This window comes from Orycteropus afer, unplaced genomic scaffold, assembly GCF_000298275.1.
Source record: "Orycteropus afer afer isolate SDZICR_OR568_19922 unplaced genomic scaffold, OryAfe1.0 scaffold00017, whole genome shotgun sequence".
Taxonomy (NCBI): Eukaryota; Metazoa; Chordata; class Mammalia; order Tubulidentata; family Orycteropodidae; genus Orycteropus; species Orycteropus afer.
The window spans coordinates 10559185-10577508 of record NW_006921604.1 but is presented as its reverse complement, the minus strand read 5'-3'; the positions used below and the strand labels follow the sequence as shown (position 1 = coordinate 10577508).

At 39.6% G+C, this 18324-nt stretch overlaps 1 protein-coding gene across 1 annotated transcript in view; it reads left to right on the top strand.

The window, feature by feature from the left end:
- AFF3 (AF4/FMR2 family member 3) overlaps positions 1 to 18324 on the top strand; it is a 684153-nt gene that overhangs the window by 459011 nt on the left and 206818 nt on the right. Inside the window, exon 9 of the mRNA XM_007959474.2 lies at positions 6356 to 6407. Within this exon, the coding sequence (XP_007957665.2) occupies positions 6356 to 6407 (52 nt within the window). The remainder of the gene's footprint in view (positions 1 to 6355; positions 6408 to 18324) is intronic.

Here is an 18324-nt window from a genome sequence, read left to right as displayed (position 1 = left end):
TACAGAGCGGCTGGTGGATTCAAACCACTATCCTTTTGGTTAGCAGCTGAATGTTTTAACCACTGCACCACCAGAGCTTCTGTAAGAATGCCAGAGTGTAACAATTTTAAAACACTTTAAATATGATTAAAATGAGAATGCTGACTTGTAGGTAGTTTCCTAAGGAATGCCTAAGGCATTTGACTGCTAACCAGAAGGCTGATGGTTCAAACCCACCAGCCAGTCCTCGGAAGGAAGGTTAGGCAATCTACTTCCAGTCTCCTGCCTCGGAAACCCAAGGAGGGGTCACTATGAGTTGGATCCAACTACACAGCAGTGAGTTTGGTTTGGATTTTTTATGTATGAGGAAGCCAGCCCTGGGAGGCAGTTTGCTTTCTACTGATGGGGCCACTCCAGACATGAATGCATGAGTAAATGTTTGGGAGTAGATAATTTGTACAGTTGGTAGTAAGGCAGTGTTTCCATTTGTCTTTCACTTTCAGAATAAAGAAAAGTTCACCTGAGTTAATACCTGGCAAACTGCAAAGGGAAACATTTGTACTTGGTTCCCTCTATAGAGTTTGAGCTAAACCCACATCACCCCTTTTCCTCGATTCACTTCTTGTAAGGCCCTTTCTGCATGAAAGCGTGGGGCCATTCTGCGGGTGGGTCAGAGCCGTCTGGCTCTTTCTACCCAGGCTTCAGGGAGTGTTACTACTTGCCCGGGACAATAATTTTAAGAAATTACTGTCTAAGACTGTTCCCAGGCAAAAACATGAACTCTCAATCACTTAATTGCATTTTTTAAAATCTTGTTTGAGTCCTTTAAGTGTTGCAGTTCTCATTTATCTGGTCCAGACTCCACTGTTAAGTTCATAATTAGGTACTAACTGGGAGTACCCCTGACAGCCATTTCACAGCTCCTTTCCCAGGTGTTAGGACCATAAAGTACAGGTTTCTCTGTACCTCTGTCTGCACCTCTGCTCTCTGGCCTTAATTCATGACTGTTCTGTTTTATTGTCCTTTTGGTGTTCCCATTGTCATCGACCCTGGCTCCCCCAGGAAAGTCCTTGCTGCACACAGAGGCTGAGGGGCATGTTTTCTGTGCTCTGTAAGGTGTGAAGCCATGTCACACCAATCAACCATGGTAGCAATTATAACCTAAAACATATTCCCACCTCCATAGTCTTTTGAGAATACCATCTTTTCAAAATGGACTGATGAGTAGAGCAAATGGCTTAATTTTAAGCTGTTATTACAAGAACATCTTCATCTCCCAATCTGTTTACCTACACAAGTTTCTAAGACCAGTTCCCTCATAGGTAAAAGGGAATTATTAATAAAAATGAACATTTATTGAATGCTTCTTCTCTGCCAGTACTGTGCTAAGCATTTGCCAAGAATTGTGTAATTATTTTCCCAGAAAACCTTTAGAGGTAGGTATCAGGTCACTGGACCATTGAGTGGCAGAGCTAGCATTCACCCTGGGCAGTCTGACGCCAGGGTCTATCTCTGACCATCTCAGCCTGCTGCCTCCCAACAGTACCCACCTCAGGAACTGCTGTGGACATTGAATGAAGTAATGTCTAGAAAGTGCTTAGCATGCCATCCAACAGTGGAAGCTAGTACTATGAGTTGGATTTTAGTCACCTAGTAGGGCTCTTGGGGAGCTCTGGTGCCATAGTGCCTAAGGCATTTGACTGCTAAGCAGAAGGCTGGTGATTCAAACCCACCAGCCACTCCTCAGAAGGAAGATTGGGCAATCTACTTCCATAGAGATACCTCCTCAGAATCCCAAGGAGGGGTCGCTATGAGTCAGAGTCGACTCAACAGCAGTGAGTTTGGGAGACAGTAAGGGGACGTGCCAAGAGAACATGAAAGAAGAGTTTCCTGTGTGTGGCTCTAGGAGGGGGGACATCAGCTGCTGAAGAAAGACTTTGGGGTACTCATGGTGTAGGGGTGTGAGAGCACATAGTGCTGAGCCAACTGTGGTACCAAAGCAGAGGCCCTGCACTTACATGCCGATGACCAGTCCTAAACTTTGTTTAAAGCATCAGAATCTTTGCCTTCCCCCCCACCCCATGCCCCAAAAAAACAAAGGCAAAGCAAGTCCTCCCACCCCTGCCCAATGCATTTATCCTTTTATAATTAGCACTTGGTGTCCAGTCAACTCCAGCTCTTGGCAACCCATGTGTGTTAGAATAAAACTTTTCTCCATAAGGTTTCCAGTGGTTGATTTTTCAGAACTGGATCACCAGGTCTTTCTTCTGAGGTACTTCTGAATGGATTTGAGTTGCCAGCCTTTTGGTGAGTGGCTGAGCGCATTAACTGTTCACATCACCCAAAGATTCCATTTATGCTTTGACTCTTGGTTTAATACTTTTGTTTGTTTTTGTTCACTATACCTGTACCATTTTTTTTTTTTTTTTTGTATATCAGTCTCCTCCTGGAAAAAGACAAATGACTAAATTGTTTCAAGTGGATGGGAGTATCATTGTGGACATAACTGTAGGATTGCCATTCGTGTATTTAGATAGAGGCAGCCACAGGTTGTGTCTGCTTACCACGTGCCAAATGTCGATGGTTCTTATGATTTTGTGTCATTATTTTTCTTTTCTCTAACCACATTCATTGTTCAGTTCTAATCTCAAAGATACTTCAGCTACTCCTCAGACTAAGAGGTCACTTGAATATTTTCAGCATTGAAGACAGAGCACGTTTTTGAATGTTAAGCCAGGTGTAAAGTCAGGAACCCTAGAGTACCCAGAAAGGAATCCGCGCTGCGCTTTGGGAGTTGAGCCAGGGGGGTTCTGCCTGTGACCATCAGAACAAAGAAGGCAGGGTGCATGTTCCTCAATGCCTTTGAGCCTCAGTTACCCTAGTGTGCCACGTGCTGGGGGCTGAGTACAGTGCTGCTGTGATCGACTCTTCTAGGTCTATGATTTTACATTTTGATAAATAGTGCTCGTTGGGATTGCTGTCCAAATGTGTATAAGCTGTTTAACTTAGTGTTTCCATTGTCACAGTTAATAAAGAACACTTTCTCATTTTCCAAGATATTCTGAAGTTTAAGTGGATTTTAACTTCTCTTGATGTCTCTCTTGATTTCAACATATTTTTTCATTTGATCCTTTGTTTTTAAACCTCAGATAGAAGTACCATAAACTCATATATATTTTTTTAATATAAAAGAGGTAAATTCTGTAATAGAATCATTATTATCCACAAAGCAAGGTGAGTCCCTGACTGCTTTTCTTCTGGAAATGATGGCCAGGTAGCTGAGTCCCACCATAGAAATGATAAAGCCAAGAACCAAAGACATGACTTGCCCAGGATCAGGAAGTGTGAGAGGCAGCATGTGTTCAAATCGACATGGGTTTCCACATGTGAAGACGAGTTGCTGTTGAGTCATTTCCAACTCATGGTGTCTCCATGAGTGTCACAGTAGACCTGTGCTCCGGATGGTTTTCAACAGCTGATTTTTCAAAAGTAGATCACCAGCCCTTTCTTCCAAGGTACCTCTGGGCAGATTCGAACTTCCAACCTTTCAGTTAGTAGCCAAACACGTTAACCATTTTCATCACCTCGGGACTCCTTTCCACATTTAGTACATGCTTGGAACAAACTAAAATAAGCTGTACTCCTACCTTAAAAGAGAACCTCACATACTGTTTTTTTCTATTGTGGTTACCATTAGTAATGCCAGCCTCATGTGGTAACCGAGTCACACAGTGGTTCGCAGCCAAACTAAGATCTCTTACTTCAAGAAATGTTGAGGTTTCTTGCTCTGATTGACAGAGGCCGTCAGATCTGTGCGTACGTAGTATTGCCTGTGTAAAGATTAAACTTCTCAGTCACCCTTTACAAGACTTCAGACCAACAAGTGAGTTGTTCAAAATGATTGCATATGTCCTTCCCCCTCCCTTTGCCTGCCCACTGACAGGACCACCCACACTTAGAACACCAAGTGCTTACAGGGCAGTCCTTGAGATTAAACCTAATTGCAGTTTGCTGTTTACCCTAAAAGGCAGAGTAAGGGGTAGAGGCAAGAAACTGTCCTGCTTTCCTGGTCTTTTCTACCAGAAAGGCATTTGTGCCTTTTGGGAGGCAAATTGTCTCAGGGAAGGTACCCCGGCTCAGCTCACAAACTGGTGTTAAATTCTGTCATCATCATTCTACTGGTCACTGGGGACTCAAGGACGAAGAAAACACAGTCCCCTTTGCTAGGTTATTCCCAAACAAAGCTCTAATAAATCACCAAGATTCTCTTTGAAGCCAAGTGTAGGAATTTCTGAGTTTAAGGGAAATGAATGACTTGACAGAGAAAGAGAGCAATTGGGAGTGAAGCTCCACAGCTTTGTTGATTGTTTTGTTTGTTTGTTTGTACTTTAGGCAATAGGAGAATGATCTGTCTTGCTACTTGGTGGTATAGCAGTAACCTGTGAGGAACCAGAGTTCTTGTCCTTGTGCTAATGCCTGAAATGGTATACCAAAAAGTACTTGAAAATTTCTCAATGATATTCTCTAGAACAAATAGAAGAGTTTTTCTGCTTTACAAAAAGGAAGTTGAGGTTTCTTATAGTCTCATTACATCTAAAGTAGGAATGGCTCTTAGAGATTGCCTAGCATAACCCTTCGTTGTACAGATAGGGAGATAGAGCCAGGAGTTAAGTGGCTTGCCCAAAACACAGACAGTTGGGGCAGAACCCAGACCATGACTTGCCCTGCTAGGTCTTCACCCTCAGTTCACCCCAAGAGTCACTGAAATTACTTATGAAAATAGAGGAATATGTTGATAACAGGTCTGTAATTGGTTTTTGAAGGAGGCTCTGGTGGCATAGTCCCTAAGGCATTTGACTGCTAACCAGAAGGCCGGTGGTTCAAACCCACCAGCCACTCCTCAGAAGGAAGATTAGGCTCGCGGTTCAAACCCACCAGCCACTCTTTGGAAGGAAGATTGAGCAATCTATTTCCATAAAGATATCGCTTTGGGAACCCAAGGAGGGGTCACTATGAGTCAGATCTGACTCAACAGTAGTGAGTTTGGGGTTTTTTGTTTTTATTTGTGTTTTGGTAGGCACATTTCAGGGGATAATCCCAGGAAGTTAATTTCAAGGAAGACAGTGAAGTCCTCTAGCTCCAACTCGGTTATTTTCAAACTGATGTGTGGAGCCAGGGTTCATCAGAAGTACACTGTTCCCTGCTGCCTAACAGAGCAGCTCTGCTTGTGTCCATGTGGTACATTACACTTCTGGGTAAGATTTCTCTTGAAATGTATTAATCTGAAAACTACTATTTTATAAAAAAAAATAATTCCACAGTTCTGGTGTGAATACAGTTTTATCATCAGAACAGTAGGGATTAAAGTTTGGGTTTTTGTCTGTTTGTTTTGTTTTACCTTTCACTTTTATGCCTGCTGAGGGTCTACTGAAGAGCGGTCTTCACAAAGCCTTCTCAGAAAGCTCCCTGCTATTTGGTTTGACGCTAAAGGTGAGGGCTGCTGGCTCAGTAGGATGTTAGGGCAGATGTCTTCTCCAAACCTTTGGCTGGTGGAAGACATAAGCAGCTATTGCTCACAACTCAAGTTTATTGTTTCAGGCTCTCAGCAGAATTCTACTTGTTCACTGCTTCTGTTCCCCATGAAAGCCCCTCAGGTCAGCAAGAGCATACAGCGTAGCACCTGGCACATGGAGCGTGCTAAACAAATACATTAAAATTTACAGAGAAAAGCCCCTATTTAGTTTTCTTTGTTTAAAAAATCATATCCTTGAACCAGCATATCTTACCTTAAAACTATTGTTTCCCATGTGCGTCATAGGAAAATCACCTACAAGGAAAACAAACATAGGAAACTAAATAACTTGTTACTGAAATGTTGCTCTAATAAAGGTGATAAAGTAAAACCTGCGAAAAACAGAACCTGTGCAAGGCAGGAACCTGTCAGAGAAGGAAACCTGAAATATTTTCTACTAAATACAGAGTAATAGAAAAGTGGTAAACTACGTTCTGTCTAAGGCGGAACGCTTTTGAGACCTGGAAAAACAGTCCCATTGAATTGCAGCTCCCAAAGGTTTCACTGTACTTAGTTGCTTTTTTTCTTTTTTTTAATTGTAATTTGGGTGAAAGTTCATAGAGCAAATTAGTTATCCATTCAATAATTCATACATATTTTGATTTCTGACATCAATTGCAATCCCCACAACGAAACAGCGTTCTTTCCACTTCCTCCCTGTGTTCACCATTTCCTTTCATCCTGCTTGCCTATCCCTTCCCATGTTCTGAGCTTTATCCCTGACAAATGCTGCCCTTTTGATCACATAGTTGCTTCATTATTGGAACCAACTAAGAATCTGTACCTCTTTGTTCCTTCTTTCAGAATGCTAGAAGATGACCTCAAGCTTAGTAGTGATGAAGAGGAAAACGAACAGGTAGGCTGCTCCTTTATTCTGCCGTCCTTGAACCTGACACTCATGCTGTTGATTTCATGGACTGTGCTAGGTATTAAGTGAGTCATACAAATTCTGACTTGAGGTGGCCCAGGGTACTGGGTTGTCCTCTGCTAAGGACTAGCTTCTGTGTCATTGAACTGGTGTGTTAGAATCTCTTGGCCTTAGTGTCCATTAAAACTGTAATTCTGTGATTTTAGGACATTGAGACCACCCACAGGTATTTATGAGGAAGTAGACTAGGATGAGGCTTGACTGTGAAATACAGCCTTTCTGTTCTACAACTGACTACCCAGCTCACACGTGTGACCTCAACTCATCACCATGCAATAGGCGAGCTGGAGCATTAAATATTGAGAAGTCTTCTACAGATACTATTAACATTGAGAAGATGCAAATGTAGAGGAGCTAAAATGATGAATAAAAAATAATCATGCTCAGTGTAGGCTGTTTGTCTTAAATGATAAATGTGCTTGAAATGTTCTCCCCTGGTGTTGATTTATCAGCTCCAGACATCAGTCAGGGGTTTATAAATAGTCTTCTGATCAGTCATTTAACATGAAAAAATATCCACTTAATATTCACCGCTTTCCCATCTGCATTTCAGGAAATGTTTGTGTTTGAAAACAAATTTGAAAACATGAAAGACAAATTTGCTTATATTTCTCTTTCCTTTTTCTTATTACCTGTATTGTGTTTTGTTACCTTTGTATAAATGTGGTAGGTATAAAGACAATTCAGAGCACATTTTTAGAAGTCATTTTTACATGCAATCCAAAATTCTTTTACTATTCAATGGATTTTGGAATCATGCATTTTATACAAAGGTATCATGAAATGCTATGAAGGTGATTTGATTCTCTAGGCATGCAAATACGAATAATGTAGACAGAGAGCATAGAGGTGAAATAAAAGTCAAGGGAAATTTTTCTGGAAGAACGTCTGAGCAGAACATGGCTGTGAGGCTGCAGAAGCCGATGCTTGTCTTGTGAGGTCACGAGAGGCAGGCACCAAAGAAGGAACTGAATGTGAAATAAAACTCAAGGAATCTAGAAACTTTGGCAAGTGGAGAAAACCCCAAGTGAAGGGAGGTTAATTGAGCAAGGAGGGCCTCTCGTGCTTCGAGTTTTTTAGGGAATGATTAATTAATTTTTAGGGAATGATTACTCTAACACAGTAATCTTAGCAGAAATATAGGATGGCTTCACTCTTAATTTTGGTTCCATGGATGTGAATGGAGTCCCTCTGTGGTGCACAGTTAATGTGCTTGGCTGCTAACCAGAGGGTTGGAGATACATGTCCACCTCAGAAGACAGGTCTGGCATTCTCCTTCCAAAAAAAGCAGACATTGAAAACTCTATGGAATACAATTCTACTATGACACACATAAAAGGAGCTCTGGTAGCACAGTGGGTAAGGCATTTGTCAGCTAACCAGAAGGTCGACGGTTCAAACCCACAAGCTGCTCTGTGGGAGGAAGATGAGCCAATCTACTTCTGTAAAGATTTACAGCCTTAGAAACCTTATAGATTGCTGTGAGTCAGAATTACTCAATGGCGGTGGGATGACATACATGGGGTCACCATGAGTCAGAAATGATTCAACAGCAACTAGTTTCTGAGTTCATTTATGTAACTATAAGCAAATGATTTAATTCTTTGTGTTTTTTTCCCTTTGAGAGGCTCATATAGGTATGTTGTGGATTTAATCATATCAACCTTGTAAATTATGTATACTTTATATTAGAAAAAGGTTTCATAGACTATTTTATTCAACAAGCCTTTCTTAATTTGGAAAGAATTTCCTGAGTTATTTCCAGGAAATATTTCACTCAATTTAAGAGAAAAATGTATCATAAAAGATACATTACACATGTTCTGTATGGCAGTAAGAAGTTTTATTCAACTCATTTTGCTTTATTAGCTACTCTTTTTCAGTGGTACTCATTAATAATATTGTATTGTGAATATATAGGTCAGATTCTTTATTCTTGCATTTGGTCCCCATGTGTATACATCACACCTTCCTACCTTTTGCAATTAAAGGAACTGACAGAATGAATGATTTTTATACAGTAATCCCTTGCTCCTAATTAAGACTCCAGATAGTGGTTTTGTATATAGTAGTTTAAGATATTGTTTTGACACTAATTATATTAAGTTATCCTGCTTTGGCCTATAATTATACCTTGGCCTAATCACAAAATAGTAATTCCTATGCTTTTAAAAAAGACGAATGATATGTTTGTTTGTTTGTTTTTTCTAAGACCAAAATATGAAAGAGTGGAGCTTATTCACACATGCAACACACATACACAGACTTCATTTCTCTAGCAGTTGGGATACAGTGAAACCTGTAAGAGCTGGAACTCAACAGAACTGCCTTGTTTTTCCAGGTCTCACAAGTTTTCTGCCTTTGGCAGGGTGCAGTCTCACCCCTTTTCTATTGCTATTTGTGGAAAATATTTGAGTTTTCCTTCTCTGACAGGTTCCCACCTATGTTAAGTTTCGGTTTTTACATATTTTACTGTAATTAAATGTTTAAAATAAGTGGTTTTTTCCCAGGCATTTCCAGAGTTTATCCTTTACCTCAGGAGCTCTGGTGGCATAGTGCCTAAGGCACTTGACTGCTAACTAGAAGGCTGGCGGTTCAAACCCACCAGCCACTCCTTGGAAGGAGGGTTGGACGATCTACTTGCATAATGATACTGCCTCAGAAACCCAAGAAGGGGTCGCTATCTCACTGGCAGTGAGTTTGGATTTTTTATTGTGCTTTACCTCAAAATATTTTTAAAAATGCCTTGTATCTGCCCCTGCCTCAATAAACATGGTGTATTAAAATCCTTAACCTTTCTTAAGTTATACCCAGTTGCTTTGTAAATATTGGTTACTATGGTATACGGTCACTGTAATAAAATGATGGCCACAAGAGCTTTGAGGGGCTACACTTGTTAGGCTTTCCTCACAGAGTTCCTCAGACTCTTGTACATTTTAATACTCCTGTCTACTGTTTGCTTTTCTCTGCATTGACATTATATTTTCAAAGGTAAAGGACAGAAAAAAGACAAAGGACAGTTTAGTTTAGTGATTAAGAGCACAAGGTTGGCAGCCCTGCTCCCTGGGTTCACATCCTGGCTCTGCTGCTTAGTAGCTTTGCAACCCTATGCCAGTCTCTAAGCTGCTGTCAGCTTCAGTGTCCCCATTTGTAAAAATAGAATTCATGTTGGATCCTTGAAGCCTGCCACTTCTTCTTACTTGACATCACCCATCATCTTCATGCTGCCAGATCAAAAGGACATCTTTTTTTTTTTTTTTTTTTGGCCTTTCTAAGCAACTTATAATTGAATACAGCATACACAGAGAAGAGTGTACATACCCTAAGTATACAACTTGATGAATATTCACATACCAAACACACTCACATAACCAGATCAAATACCCTAATCAAGAAACAGACATGACCAGCCACCCAGCTACTTCCATGTACTCTTCCAGACATCCCCACAAGAGAATCCATTCTCTTGTTCTTTAACACCATAGAGTAATTTTGCTTGTTTATGGACTTTATATCACTGGAATCATACCAAATGCCCTTTAATGTCAAGGTCTTTTCACTCGACATCATGTTTGTGAGATTCATCCATGTTTTTGCATGTAGTTGAAATTTTATCAGAGTTGACTTAGTCATTCTGCTGACAAGCACATACATATGTAGGGATTTTAGAATAGTGTTGTCACACTCTGATCAAGATCACATTAGACAGTCTTGGACAGAGAGGGAGAACAAAAAATGTAGAATAAAATTCAAAATCATAAAAAGGACCAGACTTACTAGACTAATAGAGGCTGGTGGAACCCCTGAGACAGTGGTCCTTAAGTACCCATTGAGCCTGGAACTGAACCCACCCCCTGGAGATCCATTTCCAGCCAAACAATTGTTGTTGTTGTGTGCCGTTGAGTCGGCCTTGACTCATAGTGACCCCTCCTTGGGTTTCTGAGGCAGTATCACTACGGAAGTAGGATTGCCCAACCTTCCTTCTGAGGAGTGGCTGGTGGGTTTGAACCGGCAGCCTTCTGGTTAGCAGTCAAGTGCTTTAGCCACTATGCTACCAGAGCCAAACAATAGACAGGCCTATAAAGTGAATGACGATTCCAGGGAGAAACATACTGTACTCAATCAACCACATGAAACTGAAAGGGCAGCATCTGCCCAAAAACAAAGCTGAGAAGGCAGAAAAGGGCAGGCAAAAAGGACGAATGATAACAGGGAACCCAGGGAGGAAGTGGGAAGAATACTATTAAATGGAGGGGATTACAACCAATGTCACAAAACAAAATGTATGTAAATTTTTGAATGGAAAACTAATTTGTTCTGTCAACTTTCACCCAGCCTACAGTAAACTAAACCCACTACCATCAAGGCAATTCCAACTCATAGTGACCCTCATTGGGTATCCAAGGCAGTAAATCTTTACAGAAGTAGATAGCTTCATCTTCCTCCTGCGGAACAGCTGGTGGCTTTGAACCATTGACCTTCTGGTTAGCAGTTGAATGTCTTAGCCACTAAAGAGTTAAAGAAAAAAAGATTTAAAAAAAAAGTTTTTTAAAAAAGAATAGTGCTGTCATTAACATCCTTGTACAGGTCTTTTAGTGAGTAAATGGAAGCATTTCTGTTAGGTCTCTGCTTAGGAGTAAGGAACTCTGGTGGTACAGTGCTTAAGTGCTAGGCTGCTAACTAAAAGGTCAATGGTTTGAACCAGTCAGCCGCTTTGGAGGAGAAAGATTAGGCAGTCTGCTTCCATAAAGATTATGGCCTTGGACACCCTACAGGAGCAGTTCTACTGTGTCCTGAAGGGTCGCTATGAGACTAAATCAACTCAGTGCGAATGGATGGATGCCTAGGAGTAGAAATATTGGCTATAGGGTATGTGCATGTTCAGGTTATACCAAACCGTTTTCCACAATGATTCTGCTGATTGACACTTCCACCAGCAGTGTAAGAACATTCCAGTTGCTTACATCCTCACCACCATTTGCCTCTTTATGTTCATGGGAGATACCGAAGTTTACTTTTTTGTGTGCTGTCTTTGTCTGGTTTTGATATCATGATAATACTTATGAAATGAATTGAGAAGTTGTCTTTGCTGTTCTCTCTTCTGAGAGTGTATAGAATTGATGTTAATTCCTCTTTCAATATTTGACAATTCTCCAGTAAAGTCGTGTGGGCATGAAAATTTCTTTTCTGTTTTTCTTATTATTATTATTTGTTTTTGTTGTCACAAATTCAATTTCCGTAATGGTTATAGTACTATTCAAATTACCTATTTCATATCAGGTAAGTTGTGGTAGTATATGCTCATCAAAGAATTTGTCCATCCTCGTCATCTAAGTTGTCCTGTTTATGCATGTCAAATTGTTAGTATTATACCTTTATTATCCTTTTGATGTCTACAGGGTCAGTAGGGCTATCCCTTGTTTCATTCCTAATACTGGCAATATCTTCCTTCTTTTTTCTCTGTCAGTCTTGCTAAACTAGTTTACCAATTTTATTGATCTTTTCAGAGAACTCGCTTTTTGTTTCACTGATTTTTTTCTATTCAGTTTTTCTGATTTCAGTTCCATTGATTTCGTATTTGTATCATCTCTCTCCTACTTGTTTTGGATTTATTTTGTTCTTATTCTAGTTTCTTGAGATGGGATCTTAGATTATCGATTTGAGACTTTTTCATAATGTAAGCATTGAGGGCTACAAATTTTACTGTCAGCATTACTTAAGCTGCATCCTACACATGTTTATGTTTCATTGTCATTCAATTCAAAGACTTTCTTTTTGATTCTTGGGTTATTTAGCATTGTGCTGCGTAATTTTGAAGTGTTTGGAAATTTCCCGCAGTCTTTCTTTTATTCTAGCTTGATTTCATGTGGTCAGAGAACACAAAATGTTTTATTTCAATTCTTATAAATGTATTGTGTATTTTTGATGGCTCAAAATATGGTCTATATTGGTATATGTTCTGTGGACACTTGAAAGACTATATATTCTGCTGTTGTTGGGGATTGTGATCTATAAATGTTGATTAGATCCTGTGGTTATTGGTGGTGTTGAATTCTTCTTTATCCTTGCTGATTTTCTGGTTGTTCTATTAATTATTAAGAAAAGATGTATTGAAACCTCCAGCTATAATTGTGGTTTAGTCTATTTCTTCTTTCTGTTCTATCAGTTTTTGCTTCACACATTTTGCAGCTCTGTTACTTGGTGACTGCACGTTTAAGAATTCTATGTCTTCTTAGTAGATTGGCCCTTTTATCATTGTATAATGTCTTACTCTGTATCTGGTAATTCCCTTTGCTCTGAAGTCAACTTTATCTGATATCAGTACAGTCACCACTGCTTTCTTTTGGTTGTTGTTGTTAGTTCCCATTAAGTTGACTCTTATTCATGGCAGTCTTATGTGTAACAGAATGAAACATTTCCCAGTCTTAAGCCATCTTCATCTTAAGCTGTTAAGAGCAAAGATGTAACTTTGAAGACTAAGATGCACGTGTCCCAAGCCCTGTCTTTTCAAGTAGACTCATATGCATGGGAAAGCTGGACAGTGAATAAGCAAGGCTGAAGAGGAATTGATGTGTTTGAATTGTGGTATTGGCAAAGAATATTGAAAATACCATGGACTGCCAGAAAAATGAGCATATCCGCCTTGGAAGAAGTGCAGCTGGAATGCTTCTGAGAAGTGAGGATGACCAGACTTGGCTTCTCGTATTTTGGTCATTTTATCAGATGGCATCAGTCCCTGGAGAAGGATATCATGCTTGGGAAAGTAGAGGGTTAGTGAAAAGGGGGGAAACCCTCAATGAGACGGACTGACACAGTGGCTACAACGATAGACTCAAGCATATCAACAGTTGTGAGGGTGGCACAGGACTGGGTAGTGTTTTGTTCTGTAGGGTCGCTGTGAGTTCAAACCAACTCTGTGGCACCTAACAACAGCAACAGCAACATGCCATCTTCATGACTGTTGGTATGTTTGAGTCCATGGTTGTGACTGTTGTGTCAGTCCATCTTACTGAGTGTTTTCCTCATGTTTGCTGACCATCTACTTAACTAAACAGGATGTCCTTTTCTGGCAGCTGGTCTTTCTTGATAATGGGTCCAAGGTAAGCAAACCAAAATCTCACCATCCTCTCTTCTAAGGAGCATCCTGGTTGTATTTATTCTAAGACTGATGTCTTTGCTCTTTTGGCAGTCCACAGTATATTCTTTGCCAACATCACAGTTAAAATGCATCAATTCTTCTATCTTCTTTTTTTTTTTTGCTATGTAACTTCCACACACGTGTGAGGTGAGTTAAAGACAACGGCTTGAGTCAGACACACCCTAGTCATCAAAGTGACATATTTGTTTTTTTTTTTTTTTTTTTCTTATTAATCTTTAAAGAGGTCTTTTGCCAAAAATATGTCCAATACAATAAATCGTTCATTGGTTGATTTTTGGAAGTAGGTAACCAGGCCTTTCCAGTTTGTCTTAGTCTAGAAGCTCCCTAAGATCTATCCACCACAGGTGACTCTGTTGGTATTTGAAATACCAGTGGCATGGCTCACACAAACCACCACATTATAACAAACTGACAGACAAGTAGTGTTTCCTTTGATTAGTGTTTCTATAATGTAAACTTTTTCTGTGCTTTTACTTTTACCCTGTGTACTTTGTTACGTTTCAAGTGGGTTTCTAATAGAAAGGATAGAGTTGAGCCACGCTGGTTTATCCACTGGGACAAATTCTGTCTTTTAGTAATGCATTTAGACCGTTTACATTTAACTTAATTTTGATATATGAAGGGTTAGGTGTGCCACTTCTGTTTGTTCTCTTTCTTTTTCATGACTCTTCTTTCTCATGCCTTCCTTTGGGTTCTTTGAACATTTTGTAAAATAAAATTTTGATTTACCTATAGTGATTTATCTCTTTGTGTAGCTTTTTTAGTGGTTGTGCTGGGTATTTAATTATATATACATAAACTTGCGGCAGTTCACTGGTATCATATTACCAGTTTGCTCCCTTGTTGTTTGTGATGTTAGTTGTGACTCTTAGCAGCCCCACGTACAACAGAACAAAACACTGCCCAGTCCTGTGCCATCCTCACAATCATTGCTATGCTTGAGTCCACCATGTCAATCAATCTTGTTGGGGGTCTTCCCCTTTCTCGCTGACCCTCTACTTTAAGAAGCATGATACCATCCTCACTGGCCATCCTCACTTCTAAGGAGCACTCCAACTGCACTTCTTCTAAGACAGATTTGTTCATTTTTCTGGCAGCCCATGGTATTTTCAGTATTCTTTGCCAATACCACAATTCAAATGAATTAATTCTTCTTCGGACTTCCTTACTCATTGCCCAGCTTTGACATGTGTATAAGACTTCTGAAAATACCATGGCTTGGGTCAGCCACACCTTAGTCTTCAAATGACATCTTTGCTCTCTAGCACTTTAAAGGGGTTTCCATGGGCATTGGTTGTGGATCCAAGTAAAATGAAATCCTTGACAACTTCATTATTTTCTCCATTTATCGTGATATAGTTTATTGGTCCACTGAATTTTAAGGAGCTCTGGTGGTACATTGCCTAAGGCATATGACTGCTAACCAGAGGTTGGTGATTCAAACCCATTAGCCACTCCACAGAAGGAAGATGGGGCAATCTACTTCCATAAAGATTTACTGCCTTGGAAACCAAGTGGGGGTCTCTGTGAGTAGGAATAACTTGATGGCAGTGGGTTTGGTTTTTTTGGTTCGTGAGGATTTTTATTTTATTTTATTTTTTTTTATGTTGAAGTGGAATCCATATTGAAGGCAGTAGTCTTTCATTTTCACAGTAAGTGCTTCAGGTCTTCTTCACTTTCAGCAAGCAAGATTGTGTCATCTGCATATCTCAGGTTGTTAATGACTCTTCTTCCAATCTTGATGCAATGTTCTTCTTGATATAGTCCAGCTTCTGGAATTATTTCCTCAGCACACAGATTGAATAAGTATGGTGAAAGGATACAGCCCTGACACACACTTTTCCTGATTCTAAAATATTCAGCATCCTCTTGTTCTTTTCTACAGACTGCCTCTTGGTCTCTGTACAGATTCCTCAAAAGCACAACTCAGTGTTCTAGAATTCCCATTTTTCTCAATGTTATCCATAATTTGTTATGATCCACACAGTCAGATGCCTTTGTAGTCAATAAAACACAGGTAAACATCTTTCTAGTATTCTCTGTTGAAGCCATCTGACATCAGCAGTGATATCCCTTGTTCCACGTCCTCTTCTAAAGCTGGCTTGAATTTCTGGCACTCCCGGTCAATATACTGCTATAACCATTTTTGAATTATTTTCAGCAAAATTTGATTTGTGTGTGATTTTAATGATATTGTTCAATAATCTCCATATCTGTCAGATCACCTTTTTTTAGAGTGGCAATATGGATTTCTTCCAGTTAGCCAGGTAGCTGTCTTCCAAATTTCTTGGCATAAATGAGTAAGCGCATCCAGAGCTGGATCCATTTGTTGAAATATCTCAATATATATATTCCATCAATTTCTGGAGCTTTGTTTTGCTGATTTCCTTGAGTGCAGCTTGGACTTCTTCCTTCAATACCATTGGTTCTTGATCATATGCTACCTCCTGAAGTGGTTGAACATTGACCAATTCTTTAGTTCTGTGTATTCCTTCCATCTTACATTTTTATTGTGATTTGGGTGTTACAGAGCAAATCCATCTTCCATTAGACATTTCATACACATTTTGTTTCATGACATTGATTGTAATCTCCATAATGTAATAGCTCTCTTCCCAGTTTCTCCCTGTGGTTACCTTTTCTCTGTGTCCTTCTTTCCCATATATCCCTGCCCTCTGAGCTTTCTTCCTATGCAAATGCTGCCCTTCTGATCTCTCATGGTTGATTGTTCTAAGGAGTGTACCTACCTAAGGAGTGTAATTGTTCACCTCATAGGCCTGTCTCATGTTTGGCTGAAAGCCATAGCAGTGAGTTCAATTCCAGGCCCAAAAGGTGACTAGGGACCATAGCCTCAAGATTTCACTTGTCTCTATCAGACCAGTACCTAGTCTTTTTTTTTTTTTTTAATGATTTTGGGTTTGTTCCACATTTTTCTCCCACTCTATCCAGGATCTTGTATTTTGGTCCCTCTCCAAATGGTTGACAGTAGTAGCAGGGCACCATCTAGTTCTGTTCCCAGGGTCATGTAGTCTGAGGTTAACCTGGTCCACCAGTGCCTTGGGCTAATTGTTCCCATACATCTTTGATTTTCTTCATTTTTCTTTGCAATGGATGAGGAGAGACCACTTGTGACATCTCAGATAGATGCTCGCAAGCTTTTAAGACCCCAGTCACCACTTGCCTACATAGGATGTAGACCAGTGTTTTTATGTAGTATGTTATACAAGTTGAGCTTGATGTCCCCTACAACCATGGTCCAGAGCCTGTGGGCCCAGAAACTCACTCCCTCAGAGTGTTTGGCTTTGGCTAAGAAGTTATCATAACTTTGCCTCATTAGCTCTGTTATATATATGGACATCTTTATAGCACATACAAATAAGTATGTAGAAATATTGTCTGCCAGACTTATACATGGTCATCAATATATTCTCTATTCTACACATATCTGATCATTCAGCTTATCTACCTATGTATCCACCCATAGATTAGTATTTGTTATTACTGATAATGTGGTATCATGTATGCAAAAGTGTTTATCTTGTTGTCTGTACGTCTTGTGTACTTCTCCATGTTTTCCTTTTCCTTATTTTTATTGTGCTGGTAACTTGCTTTTGGAATATTGCCTTTCCCTTCACCCAAATCAGTACTTGTATTTTACCTGTCTAACAGTGCTCCTTCCCCCCCTCCTCATCCCTGGTAACTAACAAAGAAAGTTTCCTTCCATATGTAAACCTTTCCTTGACTTTCCACAATAGTAGACTAATACACTACTTGTCCTTCTGTGATTGATTTATTTCAATTCAGCATAATTTCCACCAAGTTCATCCATGTTATGAAGTGTTTCGTGAGTTTTACATTATTCTTTAGTGTTGTATAACATTATTCTTTAGTGTTGTATAGTATTCCATTGTGTGTATGTGCCATACTTTGGTTATCCATTCCTCCACTGATGGGCACTTGGTTGTTCCCATCTCTTTGCTGTTGTAAATACTGCTGCAATAAATATATTCATGTCCTAGCTTTTACTTCTTTAGGATATTTACCTAATATTGGGATTGCTGGAACAAATGGTATTTCTGTTTCCAACTTTTTAAGGAATCACCAAACCATTTTCCTCAATGGTTATATCATTTTACATTCCCACTAGCAGTGTATGAGAGTCCCAATCTCTCCACATCTTCTCCAGCATTTATTATTTTCTGTCCTGTTGAATTTTACGATTAGCACTGCTGTGAGATAATATCTCATTGTTGTTTTGATTTCCGTCTCTCTAATGGCTAATGATTGTGAACATTTCTTCATATGTTTGTTGGCTGCCTGAATATCTTCTTTGGTGTAGTATCTGTTCATGTCCTTCCCCATTTTTGAATTGGATTGTCTTTTTGATGTTGAGGTACTGAAGTTTTCTATAAATCTTAGAGATAAGTCCCTCGTTGGATATGTTGTTGCCAAATATTTTTCCCAGTCTGTAGGTTGTCTTTTGACTCTTCCAGAGAAGTGTTCTGATGAACATAAGTATTTAGTTTCTATAAGTTCCTAGTTATCTAGTTTCTTTTTTTTTTTTTCCTTTTCTCACTTTTTTTAAAAAATTGTGATTTGGGTGAAGATTTACAGAGCAAATTCACTTTCCATACAGCAGTTCACATATACTTTGTCTCATGCCATTGACCACAGTTTACCACAATG